Genomic DNA, 16,833 nt, shown 5'->3' on the forward strand with positions numbered 1-16,833 from the left:
TTGCTAAGCAACAGGGTTTGTTGCTTCACACTTTTTAACATTAGCGCTGGTTTCTCTGGCAGTTTTGATGGAACGGCAACAGCTCGGTCCCATCAGCGCCGGATACCAGAAAGTTTCCTGTAGATGGTGGAAAGGCTTTGGGGAGTCAGGAGGTGAGATACTCGCAGCAGACTTGTAACCACAGTATTTATATAGCTGTTCCCCCAGCATGTTGAATATGGGGGATTTGGCGATGGTAATGCCGTTGAATGCCATGGGGAGGTGGTTAGACTCTCACACCACACAATGACCATCTCCAACAAGCGAATGTTATTGTTCGATTAACAATTGTTCCTGGTTTTTTGCTCGCAATAGTGTCCCGGAGATTAATCCTTAATTCCTGGAGACTCCAGGTCAATCCTGGAGGTTGGCAACTGTACCCGCCCCAGCGCCCCCCTTCTCTGTCCTCCAGCACTTCTCCAAAATTTCACAAATCCCTTTCCCAGCACTGGCTTGTTTGCGTAAATCACACAATTAAGGGGTAGGCAGACTTTTATTTAGATTTAATTACAGTCACTCTACAATTATTAATACAGCTGTTCAAAAAGTGTTGCAACAACAAACATTTAAATGCCTTAACTTCACTGCCAAAAAGCAATAACCTGCATCTGTAACAGGCACCAAATCCTGGAAGACAGACAGCCCCCTGCAAGAGAGAGGTTAAGGTTTTGGGCGGGGTTGGGGGTGGACCTTTCATTTGGCCTGAGTGAAGACCCTGTTTTTAATTTTATCAAGATGTAGGACGTCAGAGCTGGGGGGTCAGAACTCTCCCAACTGCAGAAACCCGCTCCCCAAAAATTCCTGCTGTCCCAAAGGGCAGTTCTACAGGCCTGGGGGGTGTGGCGAAGAGGAGACTTAAAAAATTAAAAGGCCAGTTTCGGAAATGCTAATTATCTCAGATGCGGCAGTAAATTCAGTGCCCACCACCGCCCCTCCCTGCCCCCACGTTCCGCTAATTGTTTTTTTTTGGTGTGGTCCCTTTAACGGGCTGCACGGGAACAGCAGACATCTGTGTGGCTCAGAGGGAATGTTGCCCCATGCGCCCCCTCAGGTGGCCGCCCCAGTTGCGGGCTATATTTAAATTAGCCTGACACCCCATGGATTTTGGGCAGAGCCAGGGACACAGTCGGTGGGTGGGATGCTACAAATCCGCCCACGGAATGTTTAACAATTCGGGCGCACTCCCAGGGCCGGGAACAGCGCAGCCAAATTCAGAGTGAAGCTCCCTCCACATTGGCCCCAGCAACATGCCTCAGAACGGTTTCTCCCCATGGCCCCGCTTCCGCTTCCTACTGCCATCGGTGTTGTGGCATTTTGTCTCCTCTCCCACACCAGCCGCCCGGCAGTCTGTCGGAGAGAGGCTGCCAGTCAGTCAGCGCCAAAACATTAACCAGTCTCTTGTACATCAGGTGCAGATAATCCTGCTGGGCATTTACATTTATATTTCGGCTCCATAGCGTTTTCCCTTCTCTCCAGGCGAAGGCACAACATCACAACTCTAGCTTCGTAAAGAACAAAAAAAAAATCGAACACATGCAACATTTAAACAAAACAGTGGGACCCGCTCATCACCACAGACAACCTTTTCAAATTGCAAACTTCCTCCGAGCCGAGCTCACCCAGCTGCTGGCTTTAAGTACACCGTACCTCAGGTCGTGCGTAGCTTCTTGGGCGAGGGCTCCTCGGTTTTCTGAAGCCACATCTGCATTAAGCCCACACTGCTTTTCTTTGGCGTCTCCACCTTAACGGGCACCGGACTCTGTGTGCCCGCCTCTTCCTTCTTGGGCGAGGAGCTTTGCAGCCAGTTCAGCATCACCTTGCTGCTGGCTGTGGGTTTGGATTCCTAGCAGAGCAGATTAAAACACGATTAAAAACCAAACTCAGCAGGGCCACTGAACTCCAATCCATTATTATTATGTAGGATTTTATATCAAAATATTTGGAGGATCTGCAATGTTGTAAAGGTGTGTGTCAGCTGTGGCTCACTGGGTTCAAGTCCCACTCCAGAGACTCGAGCACAAAAAGCTAGGCTGACACTCCCAGTGCAGTACTGAGAGGGTGCTGCACTGTCGGAGGTGCCGTCTTTTGGATGAGACCTTAAACCGAGGCCCCGTCTGCTCTCTCGGGTGGATGTAAAAGATCCCGTGGCACTATTTCGAAGAAGAGCAGGGGAGTTCTCCCCGGTGTCCTGGGGCCAATATTTATCCCTTAACCAACATCACTAACACAGATTATCTGGTCATCACATTGCTGTTTGTGGAAGCTTGCTGTGCGCAAATTGGCTGCCACGTTTCCCACATTACAACAGTGACTACACTTAAAGTACTTCATTGGCTGTAAAGCGCTTTGGGATGTGTAAAGTGCTCTTGCAAGTCTGTCTTTTTCTTAATCCCATACGTAGCACATCTGCCTGCTGAAAACAGTCTGTGAACCATATATTGAAAAACCGAATAGCTGTAATAAACCTGTGGCCACAGTGCCTTGGAACGGAGGATGGGCTGTGACCCTTTATGTTACTGCCCTTCTGTCAACTGCCCGCCCTCACTAACACATTCTCCATACATACATAATTGCTTAATTTAGTGACACTCAGTTTGATTAGTGGACGTTAGTCAGTTAGGTGTTTTTTAAATCCCAGCTGAAGGACAGACGTGGCAGAGTTAAACCACAGGCTGGGGATGGGGAGCAGCTCCCTCAGTATATGGCCAGGAAAATATATGCACCAGAAAAAAAGATTTCTTAAATTAAAAACGTTGTGAATTTTCTCCTTTCCTCTACACGTTGTCTGGCTTGTCCAATGTTGGTCACCCTTTGATATCTCACCCACATCACTGGGCTATTCGACTATGGGGGCATCACAGCCGCTCTCGATCCTGCCCTCCACACACACACACCAACAGAGGCCCTTTCCAGCCGGGGTCTTTCGTTAGCAATCAGGAGGCAGAACCCTGGCTGCTTTCCACCTTCCCCCCCGGCCAAAGGAAGGAGTGTCGTCTCGAATTACAGTGTCCTTAACGTCACCCTAACAGAGCAACTAACTCATTACAGAGTGAGGATTGAAACGGGGAGATCCACGGTGCCTACGCTTCAATCCCAGCCCGGGTAGGTGCATTACAAATAAGGTGCCACTGAATCGCAACAGAGGCTGGCACACTAGAAAGAATGACTTCCATCTATACAGCGCCTTTCACGACCACCAGACATCCTAAAGCGCTTTACAGCCAATGAAGTACTTTTTGAAGTGTAGTCACTGTTGTAATGTAGGAAACGCAGCAGCCAATTTGCGCACAGCAAGATCCCACAAACAGCAATGTGATAATGGCCAGAATTTTTTTTTAGTGATGTTGAATTGAGGGATAAATATTGTCCAGGACACTGGGGAGAACTCCCCTGCTCTTCTTCGAAATAGTGCAGTGGGATCTTTTACATCCACCTGAGAGAGCAGACAGGGCCTCAGTCTAACATCTCATCCGAAAGACGGCACCTCTGACAGTGCAGCGCTCCCTCAGCACTGCACTGGAGTGTCGGCCTAGATTTAGGTGTGTGTATCTGGAGTGGGACTCGAACCCACAACCTTCTGACAGCTCGAATCAAGAACAAGGAGCTGCGAATTTCACCTCTGAACAAAGTGCCGATCCTCAGCTGTAGCCCGCCGCGCTCCCCACTATGACATTATAACATAAGATAACAAGAAATAGGAGGAGTAGGCCATACAGCCCCTCGGGCCTGCTCCGCCATTCAATAGGATCATGGCTGATCCGAACCTAGACTCACATCCACTTCCCTGCCCTCTCCCCGTAACCCCTAATTCCCTTATCTGCTAGGAAACTGTCTATCTCCGTTTTAAATGTATTTAATGTTGCAGCTTCCACAGCTCTCTGGGGTAGCAAATTCCATAGAATTACTACCCTCTGAGTGAAGAAGTTTCTCCTCATCTCAGTTTTGAAAGGGCAGCCCCTTATTCTAAGATTATGCCCCCTAGTTCTAGTCTCACCCATCAGTGGAAACATCCTCACCGCATCAAGCCCCCTCACAATCTTATGTTTCGATAAGATCGGCTCTCATTCTTCTGAACTCCAATGAGTAGAGTCCCAACCTACTCAACCTTTCCTCATACGTCAACCCCCTCATTTCCGGAATCAACCGAGTGAACCTTCTCTGAACCGCCTCGAGAGCAAGTATATCTTTTCTTAAATATGGAAACCAAAACTGCATGCAGTATTTCAGGTGTGGCCTCACCAATACCCTGTATAACTGCAGCAAGACTTCCCTGCTTTTATACTCCATCCCCCTTGCAATAAAAGCCAAGATTCCATTGGCCTTCCTGATCACCTGCATACTAACTTTTTGTGTTTCATGCACCAGGACCCCCAGATCCCTTTGTACTGTAGCACTTTGCAGTTTCTCTCCATTTAGATAATAACTTGTTCTTTGATTTTTTCTGCCAAAGTGCATAACCTCACACTTTCCAACATTATATTGCATCTGCCAAATCTCTGCCCACTCACTTAGCCTGTCTATGTCCTTTTGCAGGTTTTTTATGTCCTCCTCACTCACTGCTTTCCCTCCCATCTTTGTGTCGTCGGCAAACTTGGATATGTTGCACTCGGTCCCTTCCTCCAAATCGTTAATATAGATTGTAAAGAGTTGGGGTCCCAGCACTGACCCCTGCGGAACACCACTAGTTACTGATTGCCAGCCCGAGAACGAACCATTTATCCCAACTCTCTGTTTTCTGTTAGATAGCCAATCTTCCACCCATGCCAGTATATTACCCCCAATCCCATGATTTTTTATCTTGATCAGTAATCTTTTGTGTGGAACCTTGTCAAATGCCTTTTGGAAGTCCAAATACACTACATCCACTGGTTCCCCTTTATCCACCCTGTATGTTACATCCTCAAAGAATTCGAGCAAATTTGTCAAACATGACTTCCCCTTCATAAAACCATGCTGACTCTGTTCTATTAAATTATGTTTATCCAAATGCTCTGTTACTGTTTCCTTAATAATGGACTCCAACATTTTGCCAACCACAGATGTTAGGCAAACTGGTCTAAAGTTTCCAGCTTTTTGTCTACTTCCCTTCTTAAATAAGGGTGTTACATTAGCAGTTTTCCAATCTGCCGGGACCTTTCCTGAGTCCAGGGAGTTCTGGAAAATGATCACCAATGCATCCACAATCCCTACCGCCACGTGTCTCAAGACCCTAGGATGTAGGCCATCAGGTCCGGGGGATTTATCCGCCTTAAGTCCCATTATTTTACTGAGTACCATCTCCTTAGTGATTTTAATCGTGTTTAGCTCCTCCCCCCCCCATTGCCCCGTTTGTCCAGTGTTGGGATATTTTTAGTGTCCTCTACTGTAAAGACTGATACAAAATATTTGTTCAGCGTCTTTGCCATCTCCATGTTCCCCTCCACTAGTTTACTCGTCGCTCTTCAGTCGATGCTGGGTTGCTGCAGTCAAACTGACACCTCAGTCCATCGCAACATCCAAACAGCCCGTGAGATACTGCACTCAAAAAACAATTTATAAGGAGGGCAAGTAAAAATCTATCTGTCACCCAAAAAATGACATCCATTTTCTATGGAATTACGGTTTATTAAACCTTAATTGTGCAGCCAACTGTAATTTTGAAAAGCAATTTTAGACTGAAACCTGGAAAGCGTGTATTTGTCAAAGAAAGTAATCCCGTGGTTTTAAAGTGTGCAAGAATTGAATTTATATTTAAAAAAATGTCCTTTAAACGCACAAATTAAAAGGTAGTGTCCTGGATATACATGTCTTTGTTTGCTAAATTCTTCCACTGCACCAGTCTATGAATTTGTATTTCAATAGGAATACACAATGCAAACATTCACCACTAGATGACACTGTTGTGCCACATTTACACGGTAACCGAATGGCAGAGATAGAGAAATGGACATAAATCGCAACACGAGAAACTAGCTTCACCCTCCGCAAAAGCAAATAGTCCTAATCACATTTACCTTATTTCCGCTACAGTGTGACACTGGGTACTGCAGGAGTCCAATGCATCTCCTCTCTACCCCTTTTTTAAAACATTTATCACAGTGCATCAGAGTTTAGAAGAATGAGAGGTGATCTCATTGAAACGTATAAAACTCTTAGCGGGCTTGACAGGGTAGATGCCGAGAGGTTTTTGCCCCTGGCTGGAGAGTCTAGAACCAGGGGTCACAGTCTCAGGATAAGGGGTCGGCCATTTAGGACTGAGATGAGGAGGAATTTCTTCACTCAGAGGGTTGTGAATCTTTGGAATTCTCTGCCGCAGAGGGCTGTGAATGTTGAGTCTTTGAGTATATTCAAGACTGAGATCGATAGATTTTTGGACTCTGGGGAATCAAGGGATCGGGCAGGAAAGTGGAGTTGAGGTCGATGATCAGCCATGATCTTACTGAATGGCGGAGCAGGCTCGAGGGGCCGTATGGCCTACCCCTGCTCTTATTTCTTACGTTCCGAGTATGTTTTTGGAGGTTTGTGTGTGTTGAAAGAGCAACTCCAGTATTGCATCCCCTGCACTTCTGCCCTCACCCCTTCCCCTCCCTCCCGGAACCACGATAGGGTTCCCCTTGTCCTCACCTTTCACCCCACCAGCCTCCACATTCAATGGATCATCCTTTGCCATTTCCGCCACCTCCAGCGTGATCCCACCCCCAAACACATCTTCCCCTCCCCTCCCCTTTCAGCATTCTGAAGGGACTGCTCCCTCCGCGACACCCTGGTCCACTCCTCTATCACCCCCAACACCCCTTCCCCTCCCCACAGCATCTTCCCCCGTGCAAGCGCAGGAGATGCAACACCTGCCCTTTTACCTCCTTCCTTCCCACTGTCCTGGGCCCCAAACACCCCTTCAAGGTGAAACAACGATTTACTTGTCCTTCTTGCAATCTAGTATACTGTATTCGCTGCTCACGATGCGGTCTCCTCTACAGTGGGGAGACCAAACGCAGATTGGGTGACCTCTCTGTGGAACACCTGTGTTTAGTCCGTAAGGGTGACCCCGAGCTTCCGGTCGCCTCTCACTTTAATTCTCCACTCCACTCCCACTCTGACCTCTCTGTCCTCAGCCTCTTACACTGTTCCAACAAAGCTCAACGTAAGCTGGAGGAACAGCACCTCATCTTTTGATTAGGCACTTTACAACCTTCCGGACTCAACATCGAGTCCAACAATTTCAGACTAGAACCCCTGCCCCCATTTTTTTCAGATGGCAGCTGTTGATGATTCTTCTATTCCCATTTTCACCTCTTCTTGACCCATCTTTTGTTTCTTTACTTATCCCATGACCATCTCCTTTTGCTTTGTACAATCATATATTTTGTCATTTAATCTCTCCTGCCTTCCACCCTATCACACACCTTCCCTTTTGTTCTTTCCTCCCCTCCCCCCTTTCCCTGCCTCTGTACTTGCTTAAAATCTGTTACATCTCTAACTTTTTCCAGTTCTGATGGAAGGTCATCGGCCCGAAACGTTGACTTTCTCTCTCCACGAATGCTGCCTGACCTGCTGAGTGTTTCCAGCATTTTCTGACAGGCAGACGGTGTGATGTGTCAGAAGGAGGTTCTTGGATGGGTGAACTACTAATTCAATCGAGTGATCATTCACAACAGAAAGGAAATAGAGAGAGTACAATGCCAATATGTTCCCATAAAGTTCAAGGGTGGGACCAACAAGCCCAGGGAACCCTGGATGTCAAGGGATATACAAGAATGGATTAGGAAAAAAAGGGAGGCTTTTGGCAGATACAAAGGACTAAAAACAGTGGAAGTCCTAGAGGAGTATAGAAAGTGCAGGGGGGTACTTAAAAAAGAAATTAGGAGAGCGAAGAGGGGGCATGAAAAAACACTAGCAGGCAAAATAAAGGAAAATCCCACGGTGTTTTATAAGTATATTAAGGGCAAGAGGATAACCAGGGAAAGAGTAGAGCCCATTAGGGACCAAAGTGGCAATCTTTGTGTAGAGCCGGAAGATGTAGGTGAGGTTTTAAATGAATATTTTGCATATGTGATCACTATGGAGAAGGACGATGTAGGCATAGAAATCAGGCAGGGGGCTTGTAATATACTTGAACAAATTAGTATTGAGAGGGAGGAGGTACTAGCAGTTTTAGCGGGCATAAAAGTGGATAAATCCCCAGGCCCAGACGAGATGTATCCCAGGCTGCTGTGTGAGGCAAGGGAGGAGATTGCAGGGGCTCTGACACAAATATTCAGAACCTCTCCGGCCACAGGGGGGGTGCCAGAGGACTGGAGGACAGCTAACGTAGTACCATTATTCAAGAAGGGTAGTAGGGATAAACCAGGGAATTACAGGCCAGTGAGCCTAACATCAGTGGTAGGGAAATTATTGGAAAAAATTCTGAGGGACAGAATTAGTCTCCACTTGGAGAGGCAAGGATTAATCAAGGATAGTCAGCATGGCTTTGTCAGGGGGAGATCATGTCTAACCAATTTGATTGAATTTTTCGAGGGGGTGACTAGGTGTGTGGATGAGGGCAGTACAGTTGATGTAGTCTACATGAACTTCAGTAAGGCTTTTGACAAAGTCCCGCATGGGAGACTGGTCAAGAAGGTAAGAGCCCATGGGATCCTGGGCAATTTGGCACATTGGATCCAAAATTGGCTTAGTGGCAGGAGGCAGAGGGTGATGGTCAAAGGCTGTTTTTGTGACTGGAAGCCTGTGTCCAGTGGTGTACCGCAGGGATCGGTGCTGGGTCCTTTGCTGTTTGTAGTGTACATTAATCATTTAGATATGATTGTAGGAGGTATGATCAGTAAGTTCGCAGAGGACACGAAAATTGGTGGAGTGGTAAATAGCGAGGAGGGAAGTCTCAGGCTACAGGACAATATAGATGGGTTGATTAGATGAGCAGATTAGCTGGGCAGAACAGTGGCAAATGGAATTTAACCCTGAAAAGTGTGAGGTGGTGCATTTTGGGAGGACTAACAAGGCAAGGGAATAAACAATGAATGGTAGGACCCTAGGAAGGACAGAGGATCAGAGGGACCTTGGTGCGTGTGTACATAGATCCCTGAAGGCAGCAGGACAGGTAGCTAAGGTGGTTAAAAAGGCATATGGGATACTTGCCTTCATTAGCCGAGGCATAGAATACAAGAGCAGGGAGGTTATGATGGAGCTGTACAAAACGCTAGTTAGGCCACAGCTGGAATACTGTGTGCAGTTCTGGTCGCCACACTATAGGAAGGATGTAATTGCTTTGGAGAGGGTGCAGAGGAAATTCACCAGGATGTTACCTGGGCTGGAGCGCTTCAGCTATGAAGAGAGACTGGACAGGCTGGGGCTGTTTTTCTTAGAGCAGAGAAGGCTGAGGGGGACCTGATTGAGGTGTACAAAATTATGAGGGGCATAGATAGGGTAGATAGAAAGGAACTTTTCCCCTTAGTAGAGGGGTCAATAACCAGGGGGCATAGTTTCAAGGTAAGGGGCAGGAGGTTTAGAAGGGATTTGAGGAAAAACTTTTTCACCCAGAGGGTGGTTGGAATCTGGAACTCACTGCCTGAAAGGGTGGTTGAGGCAGGAACCCTCACAACATTCAAGAAGCATTTACATGAGCACTTGAAACGCCATAGCATACAAGACTACGGACCAAGTGCTGGAAAATGGGATTAGAATAGACAGGACTTGATGGCTGGCGCAGACACGATGGGCTGAAGGGCCTCTTTCTGTGCTGTATGACTATAACAGCTTCATTCTCAGTCTCGCTGTATAATTACAAAAGCAAAATACTGCAGATGCTGGGAATCTGAAATGAAAACAGAAAATTCTGGGAAACACTCAGCAGGTCAGGCAGCATCTGCGGAGAGAGAGAGAAACAGAGTTAACGTTTCCAGCTCTGATGAAAGGTCATCGACCCGAGACGTTAACTATGTTTCTCTCTCCGCAGATGCTGCCTGACCACCTGAGTGTTTCCAGCATTTTGTTTTATAATTACTTGCTTATATCAACTTTCTTGCCGTTACTGATTAGGGTGTGGGCTGCAGCAGTATCCTGCCTTAAACTTCAGGTTTTTAAATCAACGGGCAGCCAAGTGGGGAGGGAGCAGGTGTGGAGGAGCTCAAGTGACCTCCGCCCCGAGTGTCAGAGGAATGAGGTATGAGCAAAGGCTGGAGGAACAGGACCTTTTCCGCTCTTGGAAGGTTGTGACCGAGTCGACAGGTACACACGACAGTAACTTGATGTACTGTAGCAAAAGCAGATTCAAACACGTCAGGTTAAATCCTAAGGGCAAATCAAGTGGGGTAACAGGCTCAACATGGCGAAATGATAACACGACTAACCATAGAAATTTACAGCACAGAGGGGGGCCGCACCTCCCCCCACAGCACCCTCCCCCCAGAGTTCGTCTTTTAGAAAGATCATTAAGTAGATACAGACGACAAAAGCCATCTGATCCATCTCGACTCATCCGTCTCAGGAAGCCTACTGTCCCCGCACTGCAGTGTCTGACGGTTAAATGATGCAGGGTTTGTGTGTGTGAAGAATTTGCTGACACTGGATAGGCTGGGGTTGTTTTCTTTGGAGCAGAGGAGAATGAGGGGAGATTTAATTGAGGTGTATAAAATTAGGAGGGGCCTCGATAGAGTGGATAGGAAGGACCTATTTCCCTTAGCAGAGAGGTCAATAACCAGGGGGCATAGATTTAAAGTAATTGGTAGAAAGATTTGAGGGGAGTTGAGAACTTTTTTCACCCAGAGGGTGGTGGGGGTCTGGAACTCACTGCCTGAAAGGGTGGTAGAGGCAGAAACCCTCATCACATTTGAAAAGTACTTGGATATGCACTTGGAAATGTCGTAACCTACAGGGCTACAGACCAAGAGCTGGAAAGTGGGATTACTCTGGATAGCTCTTTGTCGGCCGGCACAGACACGATGGGCCGAATGTCTCCCGCTGTATGGTTGTAACAGACACAGACTCGTGGGAGTCCCAATCGAGCAGCACTGGGGTAACACCACAATCGTCCCTTTCACCTCTGCGACCTGGGCTTGATTGATCTGAGGAAATACTCTTCCGTTTGTCACCTTTAGAGGTTTTGTGTGAGATGTGAGGCACCTCCAACCAGCGCCGCCCCCCACCTCACCGTGCGGGACCCTTCCCACGCCAGACCCTACAGAACAAGGTCTGGGAGGAATACAAAACAGTGGCTTCAGAGAGGTTAGCTGCAAAGGAAAGCTGCCTCTACTCCACCCAAGCTGTGCGTCTCAACCTCAGAACGACACCCCTGCTCTGCCATTCCCCCTCTGAGGGCCACTGCTAATCTAGGCCTCTGCCCACTAGGAACTGGGCCGGGGGTGACAAACTCATTTCACACAAGACACAAGCGAGGCTTCCGTCCAGTCAGTCGAGGATTTTTCTTGATTTGAACCCAGCGATCGAAGGCCAGCGTCTAACTCACTCCACGCCCTTGAGTCACCCGTCTAATATTCCACTTAAATCAATGAGCTGAGATGGCATTCTTTCGTGGATACGGGTGCTGGGGAGGGAACCCTTTGCTGGGCACCACTGCCCAATGGACATTTGTGGCTGGCACAAACATTCGACAAAATATGGGCAACGTGTCCCCTCCCAATGTGATACTGAGCCATCAGGACCAGGAAGATCCCAGGATCGATCCACTCTGTGCCGAGTCAGGGGATCTGTCAGGTGTTGTGGGGGGTGGGGAGGAGGAGGGGCTCATTGCAATTGGCCTCAGCACCCGTGGTGTGAAGCAGGGGGAATAAAAAAAAGCAGGGTGTCAGGTGAGGACGGGATTGGACTCCGCTGTGATGCAGTCTACAGTTGAATAGGCTGCACTATGGGCAATGTAGAGAGCGGCCGTTGCCCGTGGGCCTGTGCCTTAGGTAGGAGGCAACACATTTAGGAGAAGAGGGAGGGCACAGGGAAAGAAGGCACTCCAAAATTAAGATTACAACAGCGACATCACCGTACATTTATATAGCACCTTTAATGTAGTAAAACATCGCAAGGAACTTCACAGGAGCGATTATCAAACAAAATTTGACACCAATCCACATAAGGAGATATTAGGGCAGGTGACCAAAAGCTTGGTCAGAGAGGTAGATTTTAAGGAGCGTCTTAAAGGAGGAGAGGTAGAGAGACGGAGTAGTTTAGGGAGGGAATTCCAGAGCTTAGGGCCCGGGCAACAGAAGGCACAGCCACCAATGGTGGAGCGATTATAATCAGGGATGCTCAAGAGGCCTGAATTGGAGGAGCGCAGATATCTCGGGGGTTGTGGGGCTGAAGGAGATTACAGAGATGGGGGGGGGGGGGGGGGGTGGGGCCATGGAGGGATTGGAAAACAAGGATGAGAATTTTAAAATCGAGGTGTTGCTGGATCGGGAGCCAATGTAGGTCAGCGAGCACAGAGCTGATGGGTGAACGGGACTTGGTGCGAGTTAGGACACGGGCAGCCGGGTTTTGGATGACCTCAAGTTTAGGGAGGGAGGCCAGCCAGGAGTGCGTTAGAATAGTCAAGTCTAGAGGTTGAGGCATGGATTACAAACATATCGTCTCCGCTTTTGCTAGCGGTCATTTATTTTAACTTTGATTTCTTTGTTTTAAAAAGCCCTCACCTCTTTAACTCCCAGCTCTATGGGTTTGATGCACTCGAGGAGGTCATTCCTGGCGTTGTTGACCACGGTGGAGACTGGGTGGAGAGCAATACATTCTGTCGGGTGGATCAATTTAACGGCCTCCTCATATGGCACCTTACCGTAATCCAGCCACATCCGCACCGCATCCTCGCCGTCCAGAATAGCCGGCATCCTACGAGGAGAGAGAGAGAGACCCAACAGTTGAAACCTCGCCTGCTCCAGACCGAGTATCAAGCTCACGCATTGTTTCCCACTGACCCTGGCTATAAGGGAGGCAGACTCTTCAACAACAACAGCAACAACAACTTGCATTTAGACAGTGCCTTTAAGGAAGTAAAATTTGACACCGAGCCCAAGAAGGAAATATTAGGACAAGGTGAACAAAAGCTTGGTCAAAGAGGTGGGTTTTAAGGAGCGTCTTAAAAGGAGAGAGAGGCGGAGAGGGTTTAGGGAGGGAATTCCAGAGCTTGGGGCCCAGGCAGCTGAAGGCACGGCCGCCAATGGTGGGACAAAGGAACTGGGGAAAGCACAAAAGCAAAACCTGGAGCTTCCTGATGACTCAGTCGATAAGGGCGAAGCCCAGTGGGGCCATGAGTCCAGATTTGATCCCCACTGGCTGACCTTGACAACAACAGAGGCATTACATCTGGGCTTTGATAGATTGGGGGGAGGGATGAGGGATCAGCCAGGGTTTCCAGTCTTGATTTTCTGGGAATGCTGACTAGAAGTACACTTGGCCACATTGCATCCCCTCCCCCGTGGTCAAATAGCCTAATGACACTGGGCGTCTAGGCTCACACATGAAGAACGACCACCCGGGCAAAGCTACTTTTGACAGAGCCTTCAGAAGGAAAGTGGTCTGATGTGGTACAATCCAGATATCGACCAGGTCAAAGATTGATCTACAATGTAATCATCTGAATCATGACTATTAATTTATTGGGAAACTATTTGGCCCAGGGAGATTAGAACTTCCCTGAACCTTCCGGCAATCTAAAGGGGCTGAGGAGCGATACTGACGACACTCTCGCCATCGATGGCATTCTTGCCACCTCAGTAATACTGGAGAGCAAGTCTCCCAGTCAGTAAAAGTGTTGAGCACTTTTTGAATAAAACACCAACAGAGTATAAATCAATCTTACAAGAAGAAAGCCAGTTATTTGCTCCTGGTTTGCCTGACCTGGAGGTAACCTTGAAACGTGAGCGAGATAACAAGAGAGTGAGTCTCGAGAAATGGTCCTAATTAGACCACTTTCCAGGCAGTCACTTTGAGCCGTGTGCCCCTTAAAGGGATGAGCCAAGTCAACAGCTAAACATTACGCCTGTGCTCCAGATCCCAAACTACCAATTCTACAGGAGGTCAAAGAAAGAACTTGCATTTCTATGGCGTCTTTCACAACCTTAGGACGTCCCAAAGCACTTTTACAACCCATCAAGTACTTTTGAAGTGGAGTCACTGTTGTAATGTAGGAAACGTGGCAGCCAATTTATGCACAGCAAGCTCCCACAAACAGCAACGTGATAATGAGCGGATAATAGGTAGGGTATGGTAGCGTAGTGGTCGTGTCACTGGGCTAGTAATCCAGAGGCCTGGACTAATGATCCGGAGACATGAGTTCAAATCCCACCATGGCAGCTGGGGAAATTAAATTCAGTTAATTATATAAATTTGGAATTAAAAAGCTAGCATCAGCAACGGATTGTCGGGGAAAACCCAACTGGTTCACTAATATCCTTTCGGGAAGGAAATCTGCCGTCCTTACCTGGTCTGGCCTATATGTGACTCCAGTCCCACAGCAATGTGGTTGACTCTTAACTGCCCTCTGAAATAGCCTAGCGAGACACTCAGTTTATCAAACCGCTATGACAGAGTCAGCACTGTGGGAGTACCTTCACCACAAGGACGTCAAGGCGGCGGCTCACCACCACCTTCTCAAGGGCCATTAGGGATGGAGAATAAATGCTGGCCTTGCCAGCGTCGCCCACATCCCAAGAACAAATAAATAAAATTTTAAAATCTGTTTTTTTAGTGATGTTGATTGAGGGATAAATATTATCCAGGACACCGGGGAGAACTCCCCTGCTCTTCTTCGAAATAGCGCCGTGGGATCTTTTATGTCCACCTGAGCGAGCAGACGAGGCCTCGGTTTAACGTCTCATCCAAAAGATGACCATCAGTCTGTTGCTAAATTTGAAAGTTATGTGACGTTATCTCCAGTCTTCGTACCTCAAATGTAATTTTTAAATGTTGCCAAGTTTTGAGATTTTCTTTTGAACTATTGAGCCTAGAAGGGGTTTCTGATGAATTGAGATTGTAGAGAGGGAGTAGTATATAAGATAATTATCAGCGCAGGTAGAACGTCCCGAATCCGGCAACCTCGGGACCGAGGCCGAGCCAGTTTTCGGGTTTTTCCAGACTTCGGAACGTGTTTCTGATGTCCGAAGTCCGGAAATGCCTGGGCCCAGGTTCCGGTTTTTGGTAAGCCTCCCTCAGGGTGTCTGGATTTCGGAACATTTTACGGATTCCGGACCCCTGCCACCAATCGTCCCGGAGTCCGAATTCTGGATGCTCAACCTGTATATGAGAGATTAATATACATGTAAAGGCACTGGTGCAGGACTAAGCCATACAGACCAGGTGGTCTCGGGTCTAGTTCCTGGTCGGTGCAGAGTTATCTAGTCTGGGCTGAGGTTACAGTTGGGGTAAGAGGGTCTCAAATTAGCTCTGCTTGGGCAGCTAGCTCCAGCACAGGCACGGTGAATCGTCCCCCACCCGCCCCGAAAATCTTTTATCGTTTTAGGTTTGAGCTTAACAAAAGCAGTTCCTCTCCTTTACGCACCTGTCGTGTATCCAGTCCATGGCTTTGGAAGCGTCCACCGTGATGACGGTGTAAGTGTAGAGTGCCTCCCCTCCACCAGGAGGTCTCCAGCAGTCGAAGAGCCCCGCCATGGTCAGCAGACGTCGGCCCTTCCACTCCTCACCATCTGTCTGAACCATCAATAAACAGCGGTTAATTTACTCCTGGGAAAATAAGTGCCTAAATGGGGTAGAGGAGCAGCGGGATCCAGATACACAAATCACAGAAAGTAGCAACGCAGGTTAATGACTGCAACAGCAGCTTGCATTTATATAGCGCCTTTAATATAGTAAAACGTCCCAAGGTGCTTCACAGGAGTGTACTCAAACAAAATGTGACACCGAGCCACATAAGGAGAAATTAGGGCAGATGACCAAAAGCATTGAAAAGCAGAGAAGTTCTGTTAAACTTGTATCGAACCTTGGTTAGACCGCACTCGGAGGACTGTGTACAGTTCTGGTCGCCATATTATAAAAAAGGATATAGAAGCACCAGAGAAGGTGCAAGAAAGATTTACTAGAATGATACCAGAACTGAGCGGTTATACCCATCAGGAAAGATTGAACAGGCTGGGGCTCTTTTCTCTAGCAAAGAGAAGACAGAGGGGTGACCTGATAGAGGTCTTTAAGGTTATGAAAGGGTTTGACAGGGTACACGTAGAGAAGATGTTTCCACTTGTGGGGGAGACCAGAACCAGGGGCCATAAATATAAGACAGTCACTAATAAATCCAATAGGGAGTTCAGGAGAAACTTCTTTACCCAGAGAGTGGTGAGAATGTGGGACTCGCTACCACAGGGAGTGGTTGAGGCGAATAGTATAGATGCATTTAAGGGGAAGCTCGATAAGTACATGGGGGAGAAGGGAACAGAGTTGCCAACTCAAATTTGTAAATGTCGCTAGATCTACCCTCAAAAGTCGCTAGACTCAAAGGAAATATCGTTAAAAATGTGGGTGGAAATAGAAAAGGATAAAAATTACTCCAAAAGACTACTCCTTCCATTCACACTTTTCTTCCTAATGCTACTAATCAACAATTAGTTTAATGCTCTCCACCTTACAAATAATTACAATTAAATTAGACATATAAACAACTAGAATCACTAACAGTAACACTAGAGTACACAAAACTTTTACCAACAAAATAAAATAAATTGGAATTTTGACAGTGAACAGCCAAGTTCATATTAGTAAATAGAGTAAAAAATATTTGAATCGCTGCTACATTATTTAAAATACTTACCAACACTTTTATAGACAGCGCGAACCGCCCCTCCGCCTGGCGCCTATTGCAGCGCGCGC

At 47.4% G+C, this 16,833-nt stretch overlaps 1 protein-coding gene across 7 annotated transcripts in view; it reads right to left on the reverse strand.

The window, feature by feature from the left end:
• Nucleotides 1-519: 519 nt before the first annotated feature.
• The window catches only part of hmces (5-hydroxymethylcytosine binding, ES cell specific), a 252,846-nt gene continuing 236,532 nt past the window's right edge, over nt 520-16,833 (reverse strand). For all 7 annotated transcript variants that reach the window (XM_086002079.1, XM_086002081.1, XM_086002080.1 and 4 more), the window contains 3 exons: nt 15,515-15,663; nt 12,654-12,846; nt 520-1,882 (listed from right to left, as the gene is read on the reverse strand). In XM_086002079.1, the coding sequence (XP_085858205.1) occupies nt 1,688-1,882; nt 12,654-12,846; nt 15,515-15,663 (537 nt within the window). In that variant the 3' untranslated portion in view covers nt 520-1,687. The remainder of the gene's footprint in view (nt 1,883-12,653; nt 12,847-15,514; nt 15,664-16,833) is intronic.

This window comes from Somniosus microcephalus, chromosome 11 (assembly GCF_052327205.1).
Source record: "Somniosus microcephalus isolate GS21.2 chromosome 11, FLI_Smic_1.0, whole genome shotgun sequence".
Lineage (NCBI taxonomy): Eukaryota > Metazoa > Chordata > Chondrichthyes > Squaliformes > Somniosidae > Somniosus > Somniosus microcephalus.